Here is a 22,378-nt window from a genome sequence, read left to right as displayed (position 1 = left end):
GTGTTTTATTTAATCATAAAGTAACCTTATTTAGATTTAACTAAGAGCTTATTCAGAAACAACTCAGTTTTCTCCTTCTCCTTTCCCTCCCTTTTCATTTCTACACTTGATCTTAGCCAACAGGCTGAGAAACGATTCCCTTTTCATTTCTCACTCCACCCCCCACACTCTCTACAGGATCTCCACTGGGATAGACTTCTAAACAACAAAATATAAAAGACAGTGGATAGAATGCAACATAGGGGAGCCAGAAAAAGCAATTAGCAGATACTTCTCATGGGCCAGGTTCCAAACTAGTGCAAGCAGATATGCTACTCACAGGGACTTTTCAACTTCCCCTTTGAAGGAACACTTCCCCTTGACCTTAAAAAGGCTACATCAGGGATCTGACATCAGGGATTTAACATGCTAACAAGTCTCCCTGATTGCAGTTAGGGTCCTGATGGTTATGTCTGAATGCGGACAGGTAACCGTGCAGGGGTGGTGGGGGTGGTAGACCCTCAGTTCCATGTTACATGTAAATGCGTCGTGTCTTTATCAGAAATCTTAAGGAAAGAAAAGTAGGTTCTCAAAGGGAAATCCAGCATGGTTTAAGATATCGACATTCCATTATATGCTTAAGAGAGTCGTAGCTTCTTACATGTTAAAATAAGAAATTCCAAGCTAATGTGAGATCTATGAAATCCCCTGCAGTTACTCGAAAACCTGTGACTGAAGAAGTTGAAAGAACTGCTCAGAGACTGGAGGAAGAGCACTTCAAACGAACGAAAGGTATGACCAAAGATAATAGTCTTGTGCAAGTGTTATTAAAACCATGGATGCTGTACCAAGGTAGAGTGCGCATGGGAGTGTACCCACAAGCCCCACTTCTGCACAGATGCATTTTTAAACACTGCACCTGCTTTCTACACATGCAGCAATTGTCTGCTGAGACAAGGACAGGGACATTTGTCTGCAGAGACAAAGACAGAGAAATTATCCCCAGCATTCTCAGGTACTCAGCTTTTTCAGTCACAGGGAGGATCTCTCCTCAAGTACAACTTTCGTCTCCACAGACAAACACTGTATCCATGGGGAGTGGGTGTTTGTGGAAAAGGAGCATGTCTACTCCTGTAGATGTTGTACTTGGGCACACATGAACAGGACTAATAAACAATGCCATTAATATATTTTCTTTAATTTAACATCAAGGAATCCATGAGGGAAGGATTATCAAAAGCTCTAAAGACTTTCCTTGAATATGAATACATACCGCTTTTCAACATGTGAAGACAGTCATAGTGTGATGACTGACTGTTAATGGATTTGGAATGGCATTTCTTGCAGGCAGTGTTATGAAAGGACATTACTACATTTCATCAATAGCAAGGGACAATAAAAAGACATTGGCAGGACAAGGATAATTTCACACATACATTAGTTCCCACCAAAAAAACAGGCTGAGGCAGGTGTCAACTCTGTTTGCTCTATTTAATTATGTATTCATTCTTTCTTTTATTAAAATGCATACCATAGTTGTCTGTGTTTGAGGCCCAAAAGTGATTCCTTTTATGGCATGGTTCAACATACAAGAGGCAAAAATGCAAGCCTGTATGCACTGTGTCATATTATATTCATTAAGTGTGATTTTTATATTTAATTATGTCTTTGGTGTCTTTCTTGGTTTGGAACTAACTTTTTTTTAATCCTTAAAGAGCCAGAAGCTCCACCCAAGAAACCCGCAAGGAGGATGGTCCATGAAGAAATTATAGAAAAGAAAGGTACAAAAAAACCCATATCTCCCCCACCCCCTTTTTAGCCTATGTGTGATATGTACCAAATATACATATCTCTGTGTGCGCGCGCATGCATGCACACATGTGTGTACATGGAAGTATATTTGTGCTTATTCTGTGCTCCCGGCCATTCTTTTTTTCAACCGTTTGTGAGCCTTGTGTTAATTCATTCATTCATGTTATATTTATCTTGCTTTTCCTTGTTAAAAACAGGCTTAAGGCGGGTTACACTAAGGCACTGGATATCAAAATACAGTGGCTGCATTCTCACTGTGAAAACGATTCTGGTTGAAGAGTTAACCACAATCAGTGATCCCCATGGACTCCTGCAGAGCATGTCAACCTGGAATTTCTGGGCTGTCATGGTTAAATTGCTGAGATTAACCAGCATTTAACTGGGATACATAACCAGGATTGTTTCCTGGTTAAATACTGGTTAACCTCAGTGATTTAACTGTATTCTCTCTCTCTCTCTCTCTCTCATAATATAACAAGTGTAGTGTAACAACTTGTAATATAACAAGATATATTGCAAGTTAATAGAGCTTCTCCTGCATATTCACAAATATATATAAAATATATTTATATGCTCCAAAGTGGTCTGATCCTTTGAAAAGCAGATAAAAAAGGGCTTTGTGTGTTGTCCTGTAATGTTTGCACAGGAAGATGTGATTGTTTTAAAGATACTGTATACGTTTTCTGGTCTTCAGTAATTATTGTTCTCTGTAGATATTTTGTTTCAGTGTATTACTACAGCAAATCTACTCTAATATAGTAATTTGGGGTTTTGTGCTTAATATGCATGTGGGTTTGTAGCAGATTCATGAGGGCAAACTCATTGTCTGTCAACATAAGTACTAAAATGAATTCTTACTATTAAAGTACCAACAGAACAAAAATGGACTATCTCAGAAGAAAAGGTATCCATTTCTTATCACAAGGAAGAAGAATATACATATGGTTCAGGTACCAAGAAATATATGCTATTTCTTTTCTCTCTTTGTTATTGTTCTGTGTGAAAATGCTGTCTTTTAGATACGTTTGTCTTAATTCAGTGGTTCCTTATGGATTCAGGAATTCCATACATATATGGAACTCTCCCGCTCACAAGAGCTCATTCTTTTATACTGAAGAAAATAGAACTTGTGAGCATTCTTTTGCATGTGAGGATCTGCTCCCTATATTTGAAAGGCGTGGGACCATACATGTGCACAAGAGCTTAATGAGCCCGTTGGAGCACAAGCAGGCCTTTGAGGCAATAGTACATATCTGTTTCTATTACATGCATTAGCTGCTGCTGTTTTATTACCATCTGCATGAAAACTTTCAGTCTTGTGATTCTCTTTAAAGAACCAGAAGAGTATGAAGAAGAGAGCTTCTATGTGGAATATCCAACTGAAGGTAGATCCTGTCTTATTTTAAATCCATTTAATATTGTTCTGTAGTATGTGAGTTTATCTAAATGCTTCACTTTTAAAAGCTTGATCTGTGTAGTTGTTTTTGTACATCCTTGTCAGTGCTGCCTCAGGTTTCTGAATACCTTCTGCCCAGTTCAGATGATCAATGAATATGGGGAGTGGTGAGGTGTGGGTTTGATCCCGCTGTCTTTGCACAAGTCTTTCCATTTTGCAGGGTACAAGATTGGGGTACAAAGTTGTGTGGAGAGAGCCTAGTGATGTACCAATTTGTGCACAGGTAGTCTCTGTGCAGAAGATCAAATGTGTTCATGGAATTCAGGGATGAGGACAGGAGCTATTCTGCCTGCACATTCAATGGTCATCTGTACAGGGCATGTACTATTTCACTATTATCTAGAATGGAGAATAAATACAACTGTTCAATCTTACCATTCTCTTTAAAGAACCAGATGAATATGAAGAGAGGTTCTATGAGGAAGCTCCTGAAGTTCCACCACCTAAAGGTAGATTTTCATATGTTTAATATTCTTTTTTACCATGTGAGCTCATCTAAACTCTTGCTAGCCGTCAAAGGCTTGATCTCAGTAGTGGCTGTAGTATGCGCCTGCTGATCCTGTCTGGGTCTCTGAGAGTTTTATGTTTACATGTATTTAAAAAATTAGGAAAGCCTACATGCTTTTAAAATGTAGCATGATAGTAGTACGTGATATACTCATAAATACGATTAGCTGATAAACCCAAATTAATATCTTTTTAATTAATATATTTTTGCTGTATACATATATACATACATATAGTGTTCCATGGTAATCATTTTTGACAGTATAAGTATGCTGTAACTGTCCCTCTGCCCCCGCCCCCCGCCATGTAATTGTTTTTTCAGGTAACTTTCTGTAATTTCTGTACTTCTCAATGTATTTCTGTATTTTTCAATGTATGTACTGTAAGATAATTTTTTTTTAAATCCTAAACATCCAAATTAATATCTTTAAAGTCCCTGAGGTGCGTAAGAGAGTAGAAGAAAAAGTTCCAGTTGCTGTTCCCAAAAAAGTGGAGGCTCCACCAGCTAAAGGTGAATAATATCTGCAAAAGAATACACTATCTCTTATTTCTATATCACATTCTTACAAATGATTGGAACACAGCCTAAAAGTGTGGATGTGCCAACTACAAAATCATGGCTTTACCACAAACATCCTTCTTCTTCTTATATTAACAATACATGCCAATATAATACATGTGTTATATTAATAATACAACCTTTGATAACTACAGTTGTCTTTATCGTGTATAAAATAATTAAGTGGTTTTAAATCCATTTTGATCAGTTACATATTTTATTCATTGTTATCAATGACCTTTTGGAGCCTTCATTACTTTCTAAACATGTATACCTGTGTATCTTTAAAGTGCCTGAGGTAGCAAAGAAACCAGTCCCAGAGAAGAAGAAACCTGCTCCACCTCCAAAAGTAGAGGCTCCACCAGCGAAAGGTATACCAGCTGTCAGAAGAAAAGCAAGAACCTTTTATCTTGCTTCTCTTAATTATTTCCTGCTCTTCAGTATATATGTATGCAGGGGCTTGGTTGTCTTGCAAGTACTGTGTGTGTACGTACTATAATGATGGAGTAAATAATAATTTACTAAGTTTTTCTTCATAACAAAGCCGATAGTATCTTCTGTGCGCGTGGTGTGACTTGTTATTTCCACATATTGTGGACTGCTTTTACTAATAAAGCCGCATAATTACAATGGGTTAAAATTGTTGGGAACTACAGTATGTACAGTGGAGCTATAATCATGTTTATAGCCTGAAAGATTACTGTTCTCTATTAACAGCGAAGATGCAGAGCAGTGCTTACATTTGTCGTTCATCTTACTTCTCTGTTCTGCATGGAATCTTTACATATTTGGCCAAAGTCCAATATGAGTTCCAAATGCTAAAATTATTTTTTTTTAATAAACAATCATAAAGTGCCAGAGATCCCTAAGAAACCTACTCCAGAAGAAAGAAAGCCAGCAGCTGTTCCCAAGAAAGAAGTGGTACCTCCAGCTAAAGGTACATTCACTGAAATAAGAGCCGCTAAAAGAATCTTTGTCACCTTTTTGTCTTGCTATGGCCAAAAGTATTCACATTTATTACGTGGTGTCTATAGTTGTCTTTCGATGTCATTCTCTTTTGCTTACTGGGGCAAGGGTGAAGTCTTCTCTTTATGCATGCATGTCAATACTGGTGGCTGCAGAGAATCTCAAACTGGGTGCTTCTGGGAAGTGGGCTGGAACATTCCTTCTGGAGTTGCCACCTCTTTCTTCCTGTTTATATGTACTCATAAAGTATGTGATTTAACTGATCACATTTTTTGTGTATAGGGAATTCTCAGAATCTATTCTGGGAAGCATACTTAAGACTTCTTTTAATATCTTTAAAGTGCCTGAAGTACCTAAAAAACCAGTTCCTGAAGAAAAAGTTCCTGTTCCTAAAAAAGGTATGATACTATAGCTCATATGCAACTCTTTTTCTTGGTGATTTTTGTCCTGTATGTTGCTAACAGAGCTGAAATTCCTCAGCAGTGTTTGTTTTTTGTGGCATACATGTTATTTTTCTCTCATTTTGCACATTGCTAAATAGCATCCGTGTAAGTGATTACTCTTCAGTTAAACATGATAGTGAGAAAATACTTGTAGGTACCTTGCCACAATGTTATCTTTCTAGGCATATTTCTATGCTTAGCACTTTACATATGATAACAATTTGCTCTCACAAATTGGCCCTACTTCATCTTATTATGATTATACATATTAGATTTCAATATTCTTAAATTTGATGTTTTTAAAGTGCCTGAGGTACCCATGAGAGCAGTTCCAGAAGAGAAAGTTGCTGTTCCAAAGAAAAAAGAACCTCCTCCAGCGAAAGGTACACGATTTAAGTCTAGATTTTTTAAAACAAATGAAAATTATTTTGGATCCCTATGTGCATTTCCTCTTAATTATGTGTGTGTTCATTTCTACCACATTTGATCTGAATCTTGTGCAGGGTCTATTTTGTTTATGGCTGCTTGTCATAATTACATGTTTAGTCTCCATATATTCTTAAATATGCTTCTTTTAAAATTATTAAAAGTGCCTAGGGTGTCCAAGAAAGTGGGTGCTGGGGGGAGGGGGGAATATCCTCTCTACCCAAAAGAGAAGAGGATGCACTAGCAAAAAGTATATTATATTTAAAAACCAACCTAAAAGATTGTGTGATTTGCAGAGCATTTTTGTTATGTTTTGTATGTCTTTTATTGTGGTTGCTGTTATTATTACTGCTATTATCCCTTCTTTATACTTGAAGTTTGTACTTTTATTGTCATTCCTTTCACTTTGGAAATCCTAAAACCAAATGATCTCTTTAAAGTGCCTGGGGTACCTAAGAAAGTCGTCCCTGAAGAAAAACTACCAGTTGCTGTTCCCAAAAGAGTGGAAGCTCCTCCAGCCAGAGGTATGCGTTTGGGCAGAGTTGTGGCAGTCTTATAATTGAAAAGAACTTTTGCCATTCTCTTATATACTGGCAGCCATTTTGTGTTTTGTACCATGCCATATTGCTGGTGACTGTTTAAGACATTGTCACATTGATGTCAGTTGCAGAGGGTGTTGTGTGTCTTCGTTTTTGCCATACCACATTAGCTTTACTTTGTACGTTGCATATTCAAGAACCGTGTGGACAGCATTCAGACTAATTACTCATGATTAAACACAATTGAAATCAACGAGACAAGTTAGTCATGATTAACTTAAAGTCTCATTAATTTCAACAGAACTTAGTCGTGACTGTCTTTGCCTGGATGCTGCCATCTGTTGTTTACTTATCTCTTTCACAGTTTTTAGTTTTATTAATGCTCAAATAAACCTTTTCAAAATAGTAGCCTCAGTCTGCAATTGGGAATCTACAAATTCCAATTAAAACTCCATACATTTAATGTCTTTCAAAGTGCCTGAGGTGCCTAAGAGAGCTGTTTTAGAAGAGAAAATATTTGTTTCAGAAGAAAAAGTATCTGTTGCCATTTCAAAAAGAGTGGAAGCTCCTTCACCTGAAGGTATATTGCAAATAACTGGAACTGTGAGAAAAGAATAATGTTCTACTGTTTTTTGTTATTCTGAAATAATGTCTGCTTGTCCTGCTCTTCACTGCTTCCTGTTAATATTAATAATTACAATTTTGTGTTTGTGTGGATATTAGAACATTTTATATCCAGGCACGTTCCTCAGAAAAAGTGACTAACATCCAGACTAAGTTGTTCAGTAATACTAATCATGAGCTACTCTAAAGGATGACTAAGTTGTTCAATAGAACTAATCAAGAGTTACACTAAAGGATTACTTAATTTCTATATGACTACTCAAGAGTAATTTATCCTGGATATCAACTAGTGTCTTTTCTCAAGCCCTGGTCTATGACCCAGAATGTAGATCAGTAACAAGCTGAACTTCACTGGCAGAACAAAATCTTAAATGAGGTCTCACTAAAGTTGAGGGCATTGGGCTATGTAGCAATGAGTGTGATTTAAGGCATGGGTTCTTAGCTTTAGGAGAGAAGGAGAGAGAGAGAGAGAGAGAGAGAGAGAGTTACATTGAGAAACCTGTGCAGTGGCAGGGGGCAAGGTTCTGATTTAATGCAGTGGGGGTGTCACAGCTGCTTAAAAAAGAAGAAGACATGGGGGAATCCAATCACAGGGCTTCAATGCTGCATCTAATCTGGCCCACTAGCAGCCAGTCACTCTGTAGGAAAGGAAGGGAAAACAAGACCCCTTTCACTGGTCTGCCTGGCAGACATCAGGGAGTTATTCGCACATGGCTTCATGCTTCGGGGTAAATGTGGAGCGAAGCCACTTCAAACTACACTCACAGCATTGAGGGAAGCAGCCCGTCCCCTTGCTCTTGGGTTTTGTTTTGAAACAAGTTCACATGGCATGCGTCTGTTTTCCTTCTTGCCAATGGCGGGGAGGGGGAGAGAGAGAGCTTCCTAAAGAGCGATATCTGCATTTCTAAAGAGAGCATCCCTCTTATGCTAATAATTCTATGCCAGTGCCTCTTCCTATTTGCTCTGGCGTTTTCAGAAAAAGTAGCTTAAAAACAGCATTTTATAAATCTGGAAAAAACGTTGAGATAAGCTAGAATGTATTTATTTATTTATTTATTATTGATGGATTTATATACCACCTTTCATTAAAAACAATCTCAAGGCAGTTTACAAAAGTTTAAAAACATACAATAAAATGATAATAAGAATATTAAGCTAAAAATATAAAAACAAACCAAATTTAAAATCTATAAAATACAAGCATAAAAACTATACATGGGTAAAAACACATAGAAGCAGCAATAAAAACAATCATGTAAAAGCCTGGAGAAAAAGCCAAGATTTAACAAACGTTCTAAAAACTGTGATGGAGTCTGAGGAGCGAATGGCCACTGGGAGAGCATTCCAAAGTCTGGGGGCAGCAATAGAGAAGGCCCTGTCCAGAGTGCACGACAGCCGAGCTTCCCTCATTGTCGGCACCCGGAGCAGAGCCCCTTCAGATGGCCTTGTCAAGTGGGCAGCAACCCTTGGGAGCAGGCAGTCCCTCAGATACCCCGGGCCCAAACCGTTAACGGCTTTAAAGGTCAAAACCAGCACCTTGAATTGGACCCAGAAACGAACTGGCAGCCAGTGCAACTCTTTCAGAATGGGTGTGATGTGCTCCCATCAGGCAGCTCCAGATAAAACCCTAGCTGTCACGTTTTGCACTAGCTGCAGTTTCCAGATATTCTTCAAGGGCAGCCCCATGTAGAGCGCGTTACAGTAATCCAGCCATAACGTGAATAAGGCATGGGTAACTGTGGCCAGATCTGCCTTCTCGAGAAAGGGACGCAGCTGGCGCACTAGCTGAAGCCATGCAAAGGCACCCCTGGCCACCGCCTCCACCTGAGCTTCCAAAAGCAGAGCCGGGTCCTGTAGTACCCCCAAACTGCATACTTGTTCCTTCAAGGGCAGTGCAACCCCATCCAGAACCGGTAAAATCTCCTCATCCCAATTGGCTCTCCTACTGACCAACAGTACCTCCGTCTTGTCCAGATTCAGTTTCAGTTTATTAGCCCACATCCAGCCCATCACGGTCTCCAGCCCCCACTTCAGGATATCCAGTGCCTCCCTAGGATCAGATGACAAAAGAGAGATAGAGCTGAGTGTCATCCGCATATTGCTGACAACTCAGTCCAAGTCCCTGGATGACCTCTTCCAGCGCTTTCATGTAGGTGTTAAACAGCATGGTGGACAAGACCGAACCCTGCGGGACCCCACAGGCCAATGGCCACGTGGCCGAGCAGCAGTCCCGCAGCACCGCCTTCTGGCTCCTCCCCTCAAGAAAGGACTGGCACCACTGCAACACAGTGCCTCCAACTCAAATACTCGAGAGGTGGCCCAGAAGGATACCATGGTTGATGGTATCAAACGCTGCCGAGAGGTCCAGCAGAACCAACAGGGACACACTCCCCCTGTCTCATCACAAAGCCCAATTCTCATCACAAAGCCCAATTTTGGGGGGGGAGGGGTCCAAGAATCTCAAAGGGACTTTGGGGCAAGTTTGGCTGATGTGTGAACGCACACATTCTCTTCTGAAGGAGATTCCGGGTAGAAGCCCTGTCTGTAAAGCCTCCTGGCCCCTTCACTCTCAGACCCCATCAGTAGCCAGCAACCTTCATGTTTTTCTGTTTAAAAAGAAAGCTGGGCCCTATACATATAATAGATAAACAAAGAAACCTTTCTTAATTAATTGAAGGCATCGTCTCACCCTTCTCTGCTTTATGCAAAGAAGTCAAAATGATTTCAGCCAGTAGTAGCACGTATGCTCTGTCTTTCCTGCATTGACGTTCTACCCCACTTTTCTGGCAAGACAACCAGCCCGTGGTAGAATCGCACATGGCAATAGTACAGGATTTCACAGATCAGGGGGAAAGCCTTGGCAGGTTACATACCCCCTTATGGTATCTAACTTTGATCTGGTCCCTCTGATCTTGGTTCTCTTTTATATCAGCTACAGTGGGAAAGTTCTGACATCACTGTAATTGCAGCTGATACCAGTTTGCATGCATGTGTGTTTTTGTATATGCTGTCTAGTTCATGTCCTATGTATGCATGTCTGTAGCAACCTCTTTGACCCGATCCCCAATTCCACAGCAATATTTTTTTTTAAAAATCCAATCTTTAAAATATCAACAGTAGAGAAATGGACTGAAGAAGTGGAGAAAGAAGAAGAGGAGGAAGTGGAGGAGGAAGAAATCACATATGAGAGAGAGGAGGAGATTTCAGAAGTGTCAGGTATGCCACAATTCAGAAAGTCAAGTTGTTATGAAATCAAAGGGTATGATCTAATACTCGGTATGTTTAGCAGGACTCTTTGAATGGATTATAAGAATCACAGAGATAACTCCCATGATAGGCATAATCTTTTCAATGGAGTTGGATGATATTATCATTAGCAGATGTCACTCTGCATGGCTTTGTTGTCTTCAGTAGGAATTAACTCACTCCAATAACTCACCTTCTTTCATGATATGGTCAAGACAGAGAAAACCCTATATAAAATAAATCTGCAAAACCAACTATTTCTCTTTGTATGTGATAAACATAAGTACACATGTCTTTGGAGCAATTCAGATAAACTGACAGATTCAGTAAAAGCCTGCATATACCAGTACACATAAGTAACATGAGAACTATGTTGTTACTGTGTACAAAAGTGTTATCCTCTCGCTTTCCATCTAGTTTCCACCTCATTTGAGGGCAAGTGAATCAGAGTCACATGTTGAGTATCTCATGCATATCCATTTGTTTACTTGAGTCTCACTTTACTTATTATGTGTGGCAGCAGGTACATACATACAGAACTTTATTTTGGTCCATGCTACAACAGAGTACAAGTAAACAACAAAATAATACAATTTATCTCAAAACAGCAGCAAACGACTCAGCTATCTAAGCTGTCCCTAGCAAATAATGCTAAAACATGCTGACACTATTGACTGCTACTGAAAAATTACAGATTTCAAAATTGGTATGGTTCTGCCTAATCTTACAGACAGCTGCACAGAATTTTGCCACCTCACAACTAATTTCAGTACACTGGTCAGAAAGTTAGTACATCACATAAAATATTTCTGAGTGACGCAGAAGGGCCAATATCAGAGGAGCAATAGGACCATTCCAAGTTTCGTGTTAAAATTTACAATGAAAAAATACATGTTCTATTGGTTCAGTTGTATTTGAATCACATGGGCAAACCCATATGGAGTGATCCGAAACTTACCAATCAAAATTGCTGTAAGTAGAACATTACATCTGGACATATTAAAAGCCCATCTATGACCGGGAACCACTAAAGTAGATAAATAAACTGCCTGTTTAAGGTTACAGTGTACATATGTTCCCAAGATCCACAGTTCAACCTACCACATGTTAGCTTTTCTGAGATTGTCAGTGATTACTCTGAAATGAATCTAAATCAGATTATCTGTGCAAGTAAATCATTTCATTTTTGGGAGCAATGAGTGTGTCACACATAGTTTTTTTTCTTGTTTTATTGACTGTCTCAACATTCTTATGTCAGTTGTTTCATGGTAAATTCTTAACCATATCTCTACATTGACAGAAGAGGCCTACTACACTGAAGAGATTGTGCATGTTACTGTTCCTGAAGAAGTACCACCAGTTAAAGGTATATCGGCAACTCTTCAATATAAAAATATAAATTCATCAGTATAAATGTTTGATAGTTGTCTGTCTCACAGTTCAGTCATTATAAGATTTATGTTTGTTGCTGTTTCAAGTATTACAAACTTCATTTTTTTACTAATGTCCTCACAAATATTCATGCTTTTCTCATTCTTGAAAAGACGTCCATGATCTATTTTGATCTACCTTGGCCTAATCAAAGCTGTAATACTTTCCCAAAATGAGTCATGTTGCTTTTGTGTAGCACCATGTATATCTTTTCATTCTATTGTCTGTAAATTAGTATGTCTTAGTGCACACATGTTGTCACAGAGGTAGACTAAAAATGAGAACTGAGTTTTGTGTGGAAGGATTGTTTCATCTCTTTCTTTTCCAATTTGTTTTGAAATACATGACATTGCATATAAAATACACACGGAGTATTACATATTCTTAAATATTCTTCCTGAAGTGCCTGAAGTGCAGAAGAGACCTGAACCAGAAAAGAAAGTTCCAGTTGCTGTTCCCAAGAAAGAAGAGGCTCCTCCAGCTAGAGGTATACACATGCACTGCTTCTTGTTACTTAGGAAAAAATAAGATGTTCTGTTTTTCATCATCTAACTTTGTGCAGTGGGGGTGGGGAGAGAAGAACAGGCATTAATCTCTTTTGCAATAAGTGTAAGCAATTCTTTTTCTCTACGCAATCTACCTGTGTGTTGTTGTTCCGTGTGTGTGCTTAATTTTCAATGTTTTATTTTTGTAATGGTACTGAAATCCCTCCAGCATCATAACTTTGTGTAATATTTTTAAGTGCCCAAGAAAGTTCCCCCTGAAGAACGGGTACCAATTGTTGCTCCTAAAGTAAAAGAACCTCCACCAGCCAAAGGTAAAGAGGAAAAAAGGCTTTTCAATAAAGTGTTTTGTCTAGATATTGTATATTTGTTGTTGGTCAGTTTCGCATGGGAAATATTTGTGTTTCATGAACAATAATATCTTGAGTAAATGTTACCATGTCTTGACCTTTCTTTCAAGCTTCTGCAAACAGTGTGGTCAGTTCCTCTGTTTACTTTTATCACCTCATACATGTTTTGTATATGATAAAAATTCATGTGTATTTTTGAAAGGAACTAATAAATTCAGAATGTAATATTTGAAATAAAATTGCAAACTGCATTTTTACATGGCAATATTCCTACCTTTATTGTTTTTAAAGTGACTGAAGTCCACAAGAAAAAAGTAATCACTGAAGAAAAAATATCTATCACCAAAAAGGAGGAGGCTCCACCCAAAAAAGGTACATCAAGTTATAAGCTATACAGAAGATGTCTGTCTCCTATTCTTGGCTGAAAACCTAAGAACTATATCCTTGTCCTCAAGGGGGCTATGGGCTCCACTTCCTTGAACATTCCTTCTCCCATGACATATGGGAGTTTGTGATCTCACAAAAGCAGTTTGTGATCTATCGTAGGTGGGGGTCAACTCTCCATGGAACAAGAAGTCAAAGTTCTCATTGAGCATGTCTAAGCCCTTGATTATCCCCAAATAGCTTATTTGATCCCAGCCTTTGTCCTGGTAGTCTAAGTATGTTCACTAGTCTTTGTTTCCTTGTTGACATACAATAGCTATATGTCTTATCTTGAATAAATTTTATCTTATTATAAATATTTGTTGCTTATGAGTACTTCAAATCACCTGAAAATAAATACTATCTTTAAGTACCAGCTGTGCCAAAGAAAACTGTTCCAGAGGAGAAAGTCGCTGTTCGAATTTCTAAGAAAGAGGTGGTTCCACCAGCTAAAGGTACATCAGTGTTCTGTTACGTCTCTGGCAGTACAAAAGAGTTTTGCATATCAGCAGCAGGAACCCAATAAAGTTGTGAACTGGATGCTTGGGGGGCGGGGGGACGCCATTTAAAATTGGTTAAACATTCATATAAATGTTCTGTTCTGCCTTTAAACAAACACATAATATTAATTTACATTGGGATGCCAAGAAGTTTCAACTTTGAAAGGCTTTTCACTTACGTCTGTGCTATTTTAGGGCTACAAGCTTTCATTGGTTTGATCACTAGCACAATCAAATAAAGCTTTAGTTCATTAATTAGTAGGGGGCTATTTTAAACAACGAAAGCCAAATTTTAATGGTTGGGGCTGGGAGTTAGGAGCACACATTTGTTTTTGAGCTGCTTTGGCTCTGATGTGTTCCTGTAATTGGAAAGTAAATTAAAATGGTAAAGATTACATTTGCCTATTATAATGGTGCAATTTTGAATTGTTCAACATTACCCTCAAGAGAGCACCTATATTGAGGTTTTAAAATTCATTCAAAATTAAATAATGTATGAACTAATTAAAAGGTATTAATCAAATACAAATACAAGTTGACAACTTTAGTTGTTTTCAGTAGCCACTTTGGGTACATACATCAAGCACCTGGTCTTTGTTGATATGCAGTAGCTCATTGTATTCAGACTTGCAATACATATTGATTCCATAATATGTAATGTCTTCCGCAATGTTGTTTATGTCAGTAGAACTGTCATGCCCCATCAGTCTCTTCTTATATGTCCTTTCTTTTGTAATCATTGCATTGTTGTGCCACTGATAAAAAATGCTGTCTTGAATCCTATCTCTTAATGTTTTTCTACACATGTTCATTTTCTTTCTCTTTTTTGTCTTTCTGTGTCTGTGTGCATGCATGTGCTCCATCATAATTTTATCAATAAAATTTATGTCCAATTTTATTTAAGAACAGAATAGCTGTTCCTGATCTTGGAAAAAGAACATATTCCACAACACAAAATTGTGTCAGTTGCTTATATAAAGTAGAAGTCAAGCCTTTTATCTCTGCCAAATGTATGTCAGCTTAATATATATTGTTGAATTGCTCTGCTTATTTAGAAAAAAAAATGTCTTGGTGTAGCAAATATGTATGAGTGTCCTTTTTTTAAAAATCCACAATCGTCTTATTTGAGCATCAGCACCTCTTCATAAAAACGATTACATTCATAAGGTTTTTCTTTTTCTTTCAAATTGCTATCTTTGAAGTACCTGAAGTTTCAAAGAGAGTTGTCTCAGAAGAAAAAGTATCCATTGCTGTCCCCAAAAGAAAGGCAGCTCCTCCAGAAAAAGGTACTCAAGCTTTGGATTAAACCAAAATACAGATAGATAACTAAAAAGCTTCCATTTAAATCTTAAATCCAGCAGTGTATCCATATGGAAATCCCAAGATGCCGCTCTTCATTCTTTTTATTATTATTCTAGTCTTTAAAATTACTTAATTTTTGTAACAATAATACCAGTCTCATAGACAATCTTAACATTTGGCTCAAGTAGTATTTCCTATAAAAATACTAAAGCTAAACTCTGTCTTTAATAATAGTTGTAGAAGAGCACTGGGGGTATTCAGAGGAAGTGTCTGTTTCTCTTCATGAAGAGGAGGAGGTTTCATATACAGGTATGAAGTCAACCAGAAGAAAAATAAAAACCCTAACCAAAGGCACAATTAGCAGCAGTCCATTTGAAATTTTATATAAAGAAAATGTATATTTATCTTACATTACAAAACTGTTAGTCCTTTTAAGAAAATTAAGGCCTGGCCCCATGCTGTTAGTATGATCAGTAGAAATTGTAAGCCATTCAATGGGTCCACTGTTGTAATGGAGAGAGAGATACACTGTAATGTCCAGTAAAAATTGCTGAGGATGCTCAGTGAGGGGATTTTCAAGATGGCCAGAGTTCAAGATGGCTCCTTTAGAGCCTAAAGGAGGGACAACAGTAATTTCTTGATTGTTTCAGAATTTTTCACAAATAATAGTCGATTAACAAACTCAGAAGGCAGCTATAGCAGGACATGCAGTGTTTAATTTCTTCCCTGTTTCATTTTTGCCTGGGATGACTGTGACACTTGTCTCATCAAACCTGAAGCCTTGCAACAAAAGAACAGTTCAGGATAGCAAACAGCCCTGAAATGAATCCTTCTTCTTGGAACTGAAGTTATTATTTCTACCCTGCTGATCTCTGATAGATGCTTGCAATGAAATTAGTTACATGTTCTCTAAAAAAAATAAGTAGAAATTATCTGTTTTCTTATTCATATGGAATCTTCCTGTCTGGAGAATTTCTAGATGATGAGATTTGTTTGGAGAAATTTTTTTTTTAAATCTATTTTAGACATACGGTAGACTCCCAAAATTTCGATTATCTTACTAATCCTAGGAGGGGAAATCTATATACCACTCTTATAAAAAGAAAAAGTACATTTGAAACTACACAGTTTTGTATCTTTCTTGTCCAACTGTTATGTATATTGTCTGGCAACAGAAATGTGTGTGTGTGTGTGAAATTTCTTGCTGCTTTTTAATGGGCTTTAGTGTATTGCTTCAGAAAGCTCTTAAATAGAAATATACCATGTCTTTAAAGTTCCGGAAGCACCTGTGAGAATTACCACAGAAGAAAGGGTACCAATATCTATTTCCACAAAAGTGAAGAAACCTCCAGCTAAAGGTAAATTTGTTAGTGTCCCAATGTGTGTGTTTTTGTGTGCTGTAAACATACATCTGTATGCTATTCTGTGGTATTTCGGAGTATTCTTGTTTAGGTTTAATTCTTATATTGCAATACATTTTGGTTCTTAGTGTGTATGAATATGTTAGCTAAGACTCTTAATTCATATCTTTAAAGTGCCTGAAGTGCATAAGGCCGTTATTCGAAAAGAAGTGGTCCATGTTGAAGTTCCCCAATATGAAGAAGAGGAAGAGGCTCCTCAGTATGAAGAAGAGGAAGAGGTTCCCCAATATGAAGAAGTCACACATTATGCAGAAGAAGAAGAAAAAGAAGAAACTCGTTATGAGGAAGAAGAAACTCGTTATGAGGAAGAAGTAACTCGTTATGAGGAAGAAGTAACTCGTTATGAGGAAGAAGTAACTCGTTATGAGGAGGAAGTACCTCCCTATGAAGAAATTCCTGAGTATGAAGAAGAAGAAGAGGAAGTTCCTCAGTATGAAGAAGAGGCACCTCCACCACCTCCTGCACCTAAAGGTAAAATTCAGTTTTCAGATGCATGGAGAAAAAGGGGATCTCCCTCTCTCCCCGCCAACCACCACCACCACCATTTGCTCTTATGTTTAGAGGTTTTTTCTTTGGTTTTCAGTTGCTCTGGATTTGTTATGAATGTTTTGATGATGTTCAAAAGTAATGTGTGTTGTGCAGATTATGGGGCATATAGAAATAGCTCTGTCTGAAGCAATGAATATTCCAAAAATATTTAACTTGTCCATACTTATTTTGGCAGTGTGTTCAGTCCATGTGCAAAACTTCCAAAAGTAGACTTCATCTGTACCCGCATTTCTCTCAGCTGAACAAAGCTTTGAATTACTGGCTGATATCCAGCCTAACACTGTGCCAATGTGCCAGCATTTTCTATTATGTGAGGGCTGAGGGATGATTTTCGATTACCTGCTTTTCCCTCTGCAGTCACCTGTGCTCCCCCAACCCTCAGAGACATAGTCTCAGGAGGCACTGGTGACCCCCTTCCATGACCTCGGACAGCCAGAAATATTAAGAAGGCGGCAGTCCTTCAGGTATCCATGACCTTTAAAGCCTAAAAGCACCTTGATTTGGATCTGGAAGTAAGTCAGCAGCCATTGCAGCTCTTTCAAAATAGATGTAACATGCTCCCAGCAAGCAGCTCTGGTGCATTTTGCACCAAATCCAGTTTCCAGATGTTCTTCAAAGGCACCCCACATGAACTGCACTGCATTAATCCAATCATGATGTGACTAAGGCATGGGTAACCTTGGCAATATCTGCCTTCTCAAGCACTGAACCACCGAGGAAGCACTGAGCAGCAGGATGGGGAGAAAACACATGCCACTGCTTGTATGCATCTTGCTGTGGTGAAGGCAGGGGTTGGCCAGCACAGCACAATACATACATTTGCTGTTGAATGGCCTGCCGTGCCTCATATGATATGTAATAATGGTAGTGTGGGCCACCTCTGCCCACACTAATAGCCAATAGGCTCCGTACTATTTCAGCAGTATATTCACTAGTGAAATAGTAGAATTTATGAAATAGCAGGATCTAGAAGGATGACTACCCTCAACTATCATCCATTCCAAGTTGTTTGTCATGTGCTTATTAGGGCTATGTAAAGTCACTTCAATCTGGGGCCACCTCAGCATTTTTTCGGGAAGCTCAATTTGATTCAGACTTTGCAGCGGGGGGGAGGTTCCTTCTTAGCTTTGACCAAATTCTGAACTGAAGCTCCTGGGATCATTTTAATTCTTCTCCTGAAGTCCTGGGGAAAGTGTAGGGTTTTCTGGGAACTGTAGTCTTTTCTAGGTCTACAGCAATGGCCACAGCTTCAGAAAATCTTATAATTCCCAGGAAACCCTACGCCTTTCCCAGGACTGCAGGGGGGAAAGCAATTTCCAGGAGTCATCTTAAAATGATGCCATGAAAAATGCTACTCCCTCACTGTGCTTTTATAAAAAATACAAATAGAGCCAGCCTGACTCCTATGCCTTTTAAGTACCTACAGGGATCAGGAGAGGGTGACAAGACAGGGGAAGAGGCCAGAGTGGCCAAATGCTTCAGAAGTGAATCAGCCTGCTTTGGCTATGGCTTCTTCAGTTTGGATCAAACCAGCACTGTGTTGGTCTGGTTTAGTATTGAAATTTAGGTGGCTGAATCAGGCCAAATTGCCTCCAAATCAAATTGGCCACTGAACCTTCACAAAGACCAAGTGGTTATCTCACTGAACAACATGCAGTGATATAAGGAAATATTTTATCAAACCTCATCTCACAACGATCAGCAAACTAAGTAGCTGATATTTTCTGATTGCAGCTACACACTCAGTTTACACACTCAAGCAGTCCCTGGCAAATAGTGGCGGGGGTGGGATTTTTGACTGCCTTTGGAGGTGCCCCGTGTCACCCAGAAATATGTCCCTGGGGATGGTGCAGCCCTCAGTGACATATTTTTGGATAACACAGGGCACATCCAGAGGCAGTGCAGACTGTCAAAATTTGCTCCCCCCTGCTGTGCACCCAAGCCTGCAAGGCTGAAGTGGTGGTTAGGAAGCTCTCCATCACATGAATGCATTGTTCTGTCCAGTACTGGTAGGCTGCTGTGGATGACAGCCAATATATTTAAGCTTAACTCACCTTTGTCATCTTGATTTCAGTAACTGACATGCTGTGCAGGGTAACATGGGCTGTTCTAAACTGTCACTGTAGGTGTGTAAAGCAACCCCCATGTGCTGCAGAACAGGGCTTGTCTGCTGTTACAATTGTGCAATTGCACTTCCATGACACCATGGACATTATTTCCAACCACAGAAGTGTGATTATACAGTTTTACTGTATGTAGTGATAGATGAGCCCTGTTCTGCAACATCGTGGGCATTGCTTTAGATGTCCACATTGATGTGGGCGGTTCACGTTACCCTGCACAGCACGCCAACCAGTGGTATTAAGATAACAAAATTAAATTTCCTTGATTTAATTAAGAAATAGATTAATAATTCTGTTTTAGCCTGTAATGTTGTGTTTCCTATTTGTTGCTGGCTTGTACTGGTGCTATGTGTTGGATATCTAATTATACAATACAGTTGAGTTCTTGCACTGCATGGCACTCTTATTTGGCGTCTTCTTTCTTTTAAATAAATAAAATACTGTTTTTAAAGTGCCTGAGGTCCCCAAGAAACCTGTTCCTGAGAAAAAGGTTCCAGTACCTGTTCCAAAGAAAAAGGAGGCTCCTCCAGTGAAAGGTACCTCATCTCTTCCTTGGCATTCTTAATTTCTTTTTTTAAATAAAGTTTCTTGCTCGAAGAGGTTAATGGGGGAGAACAGGGACAATTGTTCAAATGTTCCTAGTAGTGTCTCTTGTTACCTTTCTGTCTGAATGTGCTTTGGATTGCTGGGTGTCCTCAACAACCTCAAATCATATCTTTTAAGTGCCTGAAGTGCCAAAGAAACCTGTCCCAGAAGAAAAGGTGCCTGTGCCTAAACGAAAAGAAGCTCCGCCTGCTAAAGGTAAAGCAGTTCGGAATTTGCTGTGTGCAAATAAACTTCATAGCCCTTCAGCCCTTTTCTGCTGTTAAATGTAACATGTTGAGAAAGATTATTTCTCCTCTTTGTCTTCTTTGTATTTGTGTTCTTATGCTTTGTCTCACTCTTCTCTGCCTTATGTTGTAACCAACTTACGTGCTCAAAGAACTGTATTTTTTAAATTTAAGTGCCTGAAGTGCCCAAGAAACCTGTCCCTGAAGAGAGAGTGCCTGTTCCAGTTCCTAAAAAAGTGGAAGCTCCTCCTGCTAAAGGTACATCACCTTTTGGCAAGAGTAGGCAATTCTAACATTGTTTGTTCAGCTGGTTATCATTGTGAATAATCACCTCCTATATTAAATCAGTAACCAAAAACCCCCCTCATTATTTCAGTAGGAGCATCCCTAATCTGTAAGTAGTAGCACTGTTCCGCTTTTATTGTTTTGTTTTGTTTCAATACTGCTAGAATGGGGAAGAATAAAAATGATTTGCAAATTAATGTTTTTAAAGTGCCAGCAGTGCAGAAAGAAGCTGTGCCAGAAGAAAAAGTACCTGTTGCAGTTCCTAAAAAACCAGAGCCCCTTCCACCTAAAGGAAGCTAAAATAGTACTAAAGAAGTGTGGGTTATACTTACATGTGTTAGTGCTTTACCCGTTCATAACATGCAAATGTGCTAATTATAAAGTGCAGTATTAACCATCCTAATGCAACAAGGGAATTTCAATTTCCCATCTTAATTCTCTACACATCAATAGCTTTTATGTTTTGCGTTCTGCTACATGTGTTCTTTCGCTTTCTGATTTGTGAACATGCAAAGTTAGTTTCTTAATATCTTTAAAGTGCCTGAGGTACCCAAGAAAGTGGTGTCTGAAGCAAAGGTTCCTCTCGCTGTTCCTAAAAAGCCAGAACCTCCACCAGCTAAAGGTACATCAACTCAGTCTTCATGCTTTCGTGTCCTTATTTAAATAATCTTACGTTCAATGCTTGTGTACGTCAAATATGGCTGTTGTTTCTGTATGTCAGCTCTTTCTGTTACTGTCTTCTTGTTTGTGCCAATGTACCTATGAATCATTTTCTTCAAATTGCATCTTTAAAGTGCCACACATACCAAAGGAACCTGTCCCAGAAGAACCATCTGTTTTTGTACCTGAAGAAGAGGAAATTATACCTACAGGTACATCAACTCATTAACCATATCATGGCAGATAATATCACCTTTTTCTTTCCTCTATATTCCATACAGGTGATGCATTTTATGCATGTTTACTTAAATCTTACTGTGCTTAATGGGTCTTCCTCCCATGTGAGCAGACATAGGACTGCAGATTTAATTTTAGTTTCTGCCAAAGTATGTCTCCTTTTAAACATTCTTGATCTTGTGTTGTGCAGTCTTCTTTTCCTTGCAAGTGCTTTGAAAATAATTTAAAAAACATATACTAATGACACAACATGTATTTTAAGTACAAGAAGAAAACAGTGCCAAAGATGTCTGTGACAGTTCTTAAAGGAAGGGCTATAACTATTACTATAGCTAGGATCTGTGGGCATTCAGTTATTTTAACTTGAATCCTCATGGCAAAATACTTTCTGAACTGAACTGAATTTTGAAAGCAGTTTGAGATATGGCATGGAAGGGGGAATCTGCTGTTCAAAGGGGGGAAAGTCACAAATTCCACTAGGCTAGTGCAAGCCCCTTGGATCCTGGCCTCAGAAGCACTCTTACCCCTGGACTTTGGGGCCAAATTCCAGGGCCTCCACACTCCCTGGAGGCCCCCAAATCTCTCTAGTCTGTCCTGGGTGGTGTAGTTTGTGCCCTCAAGAACCTATGTATTAAAAATGATGCTTAACTTGCCGGGGGTGGGGGGGCTCCAAAGGCCTTTAGGGCCAGGCTCCAAAATTACCTAGGTGCACCTCTGCCTGACCTTTATCCATTTGTGATTGAAAATGCTGGTGCCTCTTGTGACCTGCCTCGTGTTACATTTCTCTTTATGAGAATGGTTAAACACACAGTTCTTAATCTTTAAAAATTTGTTTAAAGTCCCAGAAGTGCCAAAGAAAGTTGTCCCAGAAAAGAAAATCCCTGCAGCTGTTCCCAAAAAAGTGGAGCCTCCTCCTACAAAAGGTACATTCCTTCATGTATACGAGAATGACCATACCAGCACTGCATTATCTTTTCTTATTTTTATACATAAATAAATGTCCTGGATTTCTGTCTCAATGCAACAAACCCCTTGCCACTGAATTCAGTGGAATTAGAATGACTTTGTACAGGAAATATTTCCAAACTCTGTCGCATGGAAGAATATTCTTATGTGAGTTCTGTCTGTTTTGCAATGTATGGTGATTGCTTGGGAACTCTTAAGTTGGAATATGATCTGTTGAGTTATTGAATGGCTAAAAATCCTC

The 22,378-nt window shown here is 38.8% G+C and overlaps 1 protein-coding gene across 50 annotated transcripts in view; it reads left to right on the top strand.

Moving 5' to 3' along the window:
- TTN (titin) overlaps positions 1 to 22,378 on the top strand; it is a 323,095-nt gene that overhangs the window by 138,465 nt on the left and 162,252 nt on the right. For 33 of the 50 annotated variants that reach the window (XM_053268886.1, XM_053268842.1, XM_053268718.1 and 30 more), the window contains 28 exons: positions 694 to 771; positions 1,695 to 1,760; positions 2,658 to 2,741; positions 3,126 to 3,176; positions 3,637 to 3,696; positions 4,188 to 4,265; positions 4,604 to 4,684; positions 5,167 to 5,250; positions 5,621 to 5,677; positions 6,028 to 6,105; positions 6,589 to 6,672; positions 7,163 to 7,267; positions 10,429 to 10,527; positions 11,858 to 11,923; positions 12,392 to 12,475; positions 12,731 to 12,805; positions 13,133 to 13,213; positions 13,636 to 13,719; positions 14,967 to 15,050; positions 15,301 to 15,375; positions 16,341 to 16,424; positions 16,602 to 16,958; positions 19,612 to 19,695; positions 19,883 to 19,960; positions 20,164 to 20,247; positions 20,813 to 20,896; positions 21,069 to 21,146; positions 22,011 to 22,094. In XM_053268886.1, the coding sequence (XP_053124861.1) occupies positions 694 to 771; positions 1,695 to 1,760; positions 2,658 to 2,741; positions 3,126 to 3,176; positions 3,637 to 3,696; positions 4,188 to 4,265; positions 4,604 to 4,684; positions 5,167 to 5,250; positions 5,621 to 5,677; positions 6,028 to 6,105; positions 6,589 to 6,672; positions 7,163 to 7,267; positions 10,429 to 10,527; positions 11,858 to 11,923; positions 12,392 to 12,475; positions 12,731 to 12,805; positions 13,133 to 13,213; positions 13,636 to 13,719; positions 14,967 to 15,050; positions 15,301 to 15,375; positions 16,341 to 16,424; positions 16,602 to 16,958; positions 19,612 to 19,695; positions 19,883 to 19,960; positions 20,164 to 20,247; positions 20,813 to 20,896; positions 21,069 to 21,146; positions 22,011 to 22,094 (2,487 nt within the window). The remainder of the gene's footprint in view (positions 1 to 693; positions 772 to 1,694; positions 1,761 to 2,657; positions 2,742 to 3,125; positions 3,177 to 3,636; positions 3,697 to 4,187; positions 4,266 to 4,603; positions 4,685 to 5,166; positions 5,251 to 5,620; positions 5,678 to 6,027; positions 6,106 to 6,588; positions 6,673 to 7,162; positions 7,268 to 10,428; positions 10,528 to 11,857; positions 11,924 to 12,391; positions 12,476 to 12,730; positions 12,806 to 13,132; positions 13,214 to 13,635; positions 13,720 to 14,966; positions 15,051 to 15,300; positions 15,376 to 16,340; positions 16,425 to 16,601; positions 16,959 to 19,611; positions 19,696 to 19,882; positions 19,961 to 20,163; positions 20,248 to 20,812; positions 20,897 to 21,068; positions 21,147 to 22,010; positions 22,095 to 22,378) is intronic. The other 17 variants (XM_053268656.1, XM_053268710.1, XM_053268684.1 and 14 more) reach the window with 17 other exon arrangements.

The sequence above is a fragment of the Hemicordylus capensis genome, chromosome 1, assembly GCF_027244095.1.
Source record: "Hemicordylus capensis ecotype Gifberg chromosome 1, rHemCap1.1.pri, whole genome shotgun sequence".
In the NCBI taxonomy this organism is placed as follows: domain Eukaryota; kingdom Metazoa; phylum Chordata; class Lepidosauria; order Squamata; family Cordylidae; genus Hemicordylus; species Hemicordylus capensis.
The sequence above is the reverse complement of the archived record's forward strand: the minus strand, read 5'-3'. Positions and strand labels throughout refer to the sequence as shown.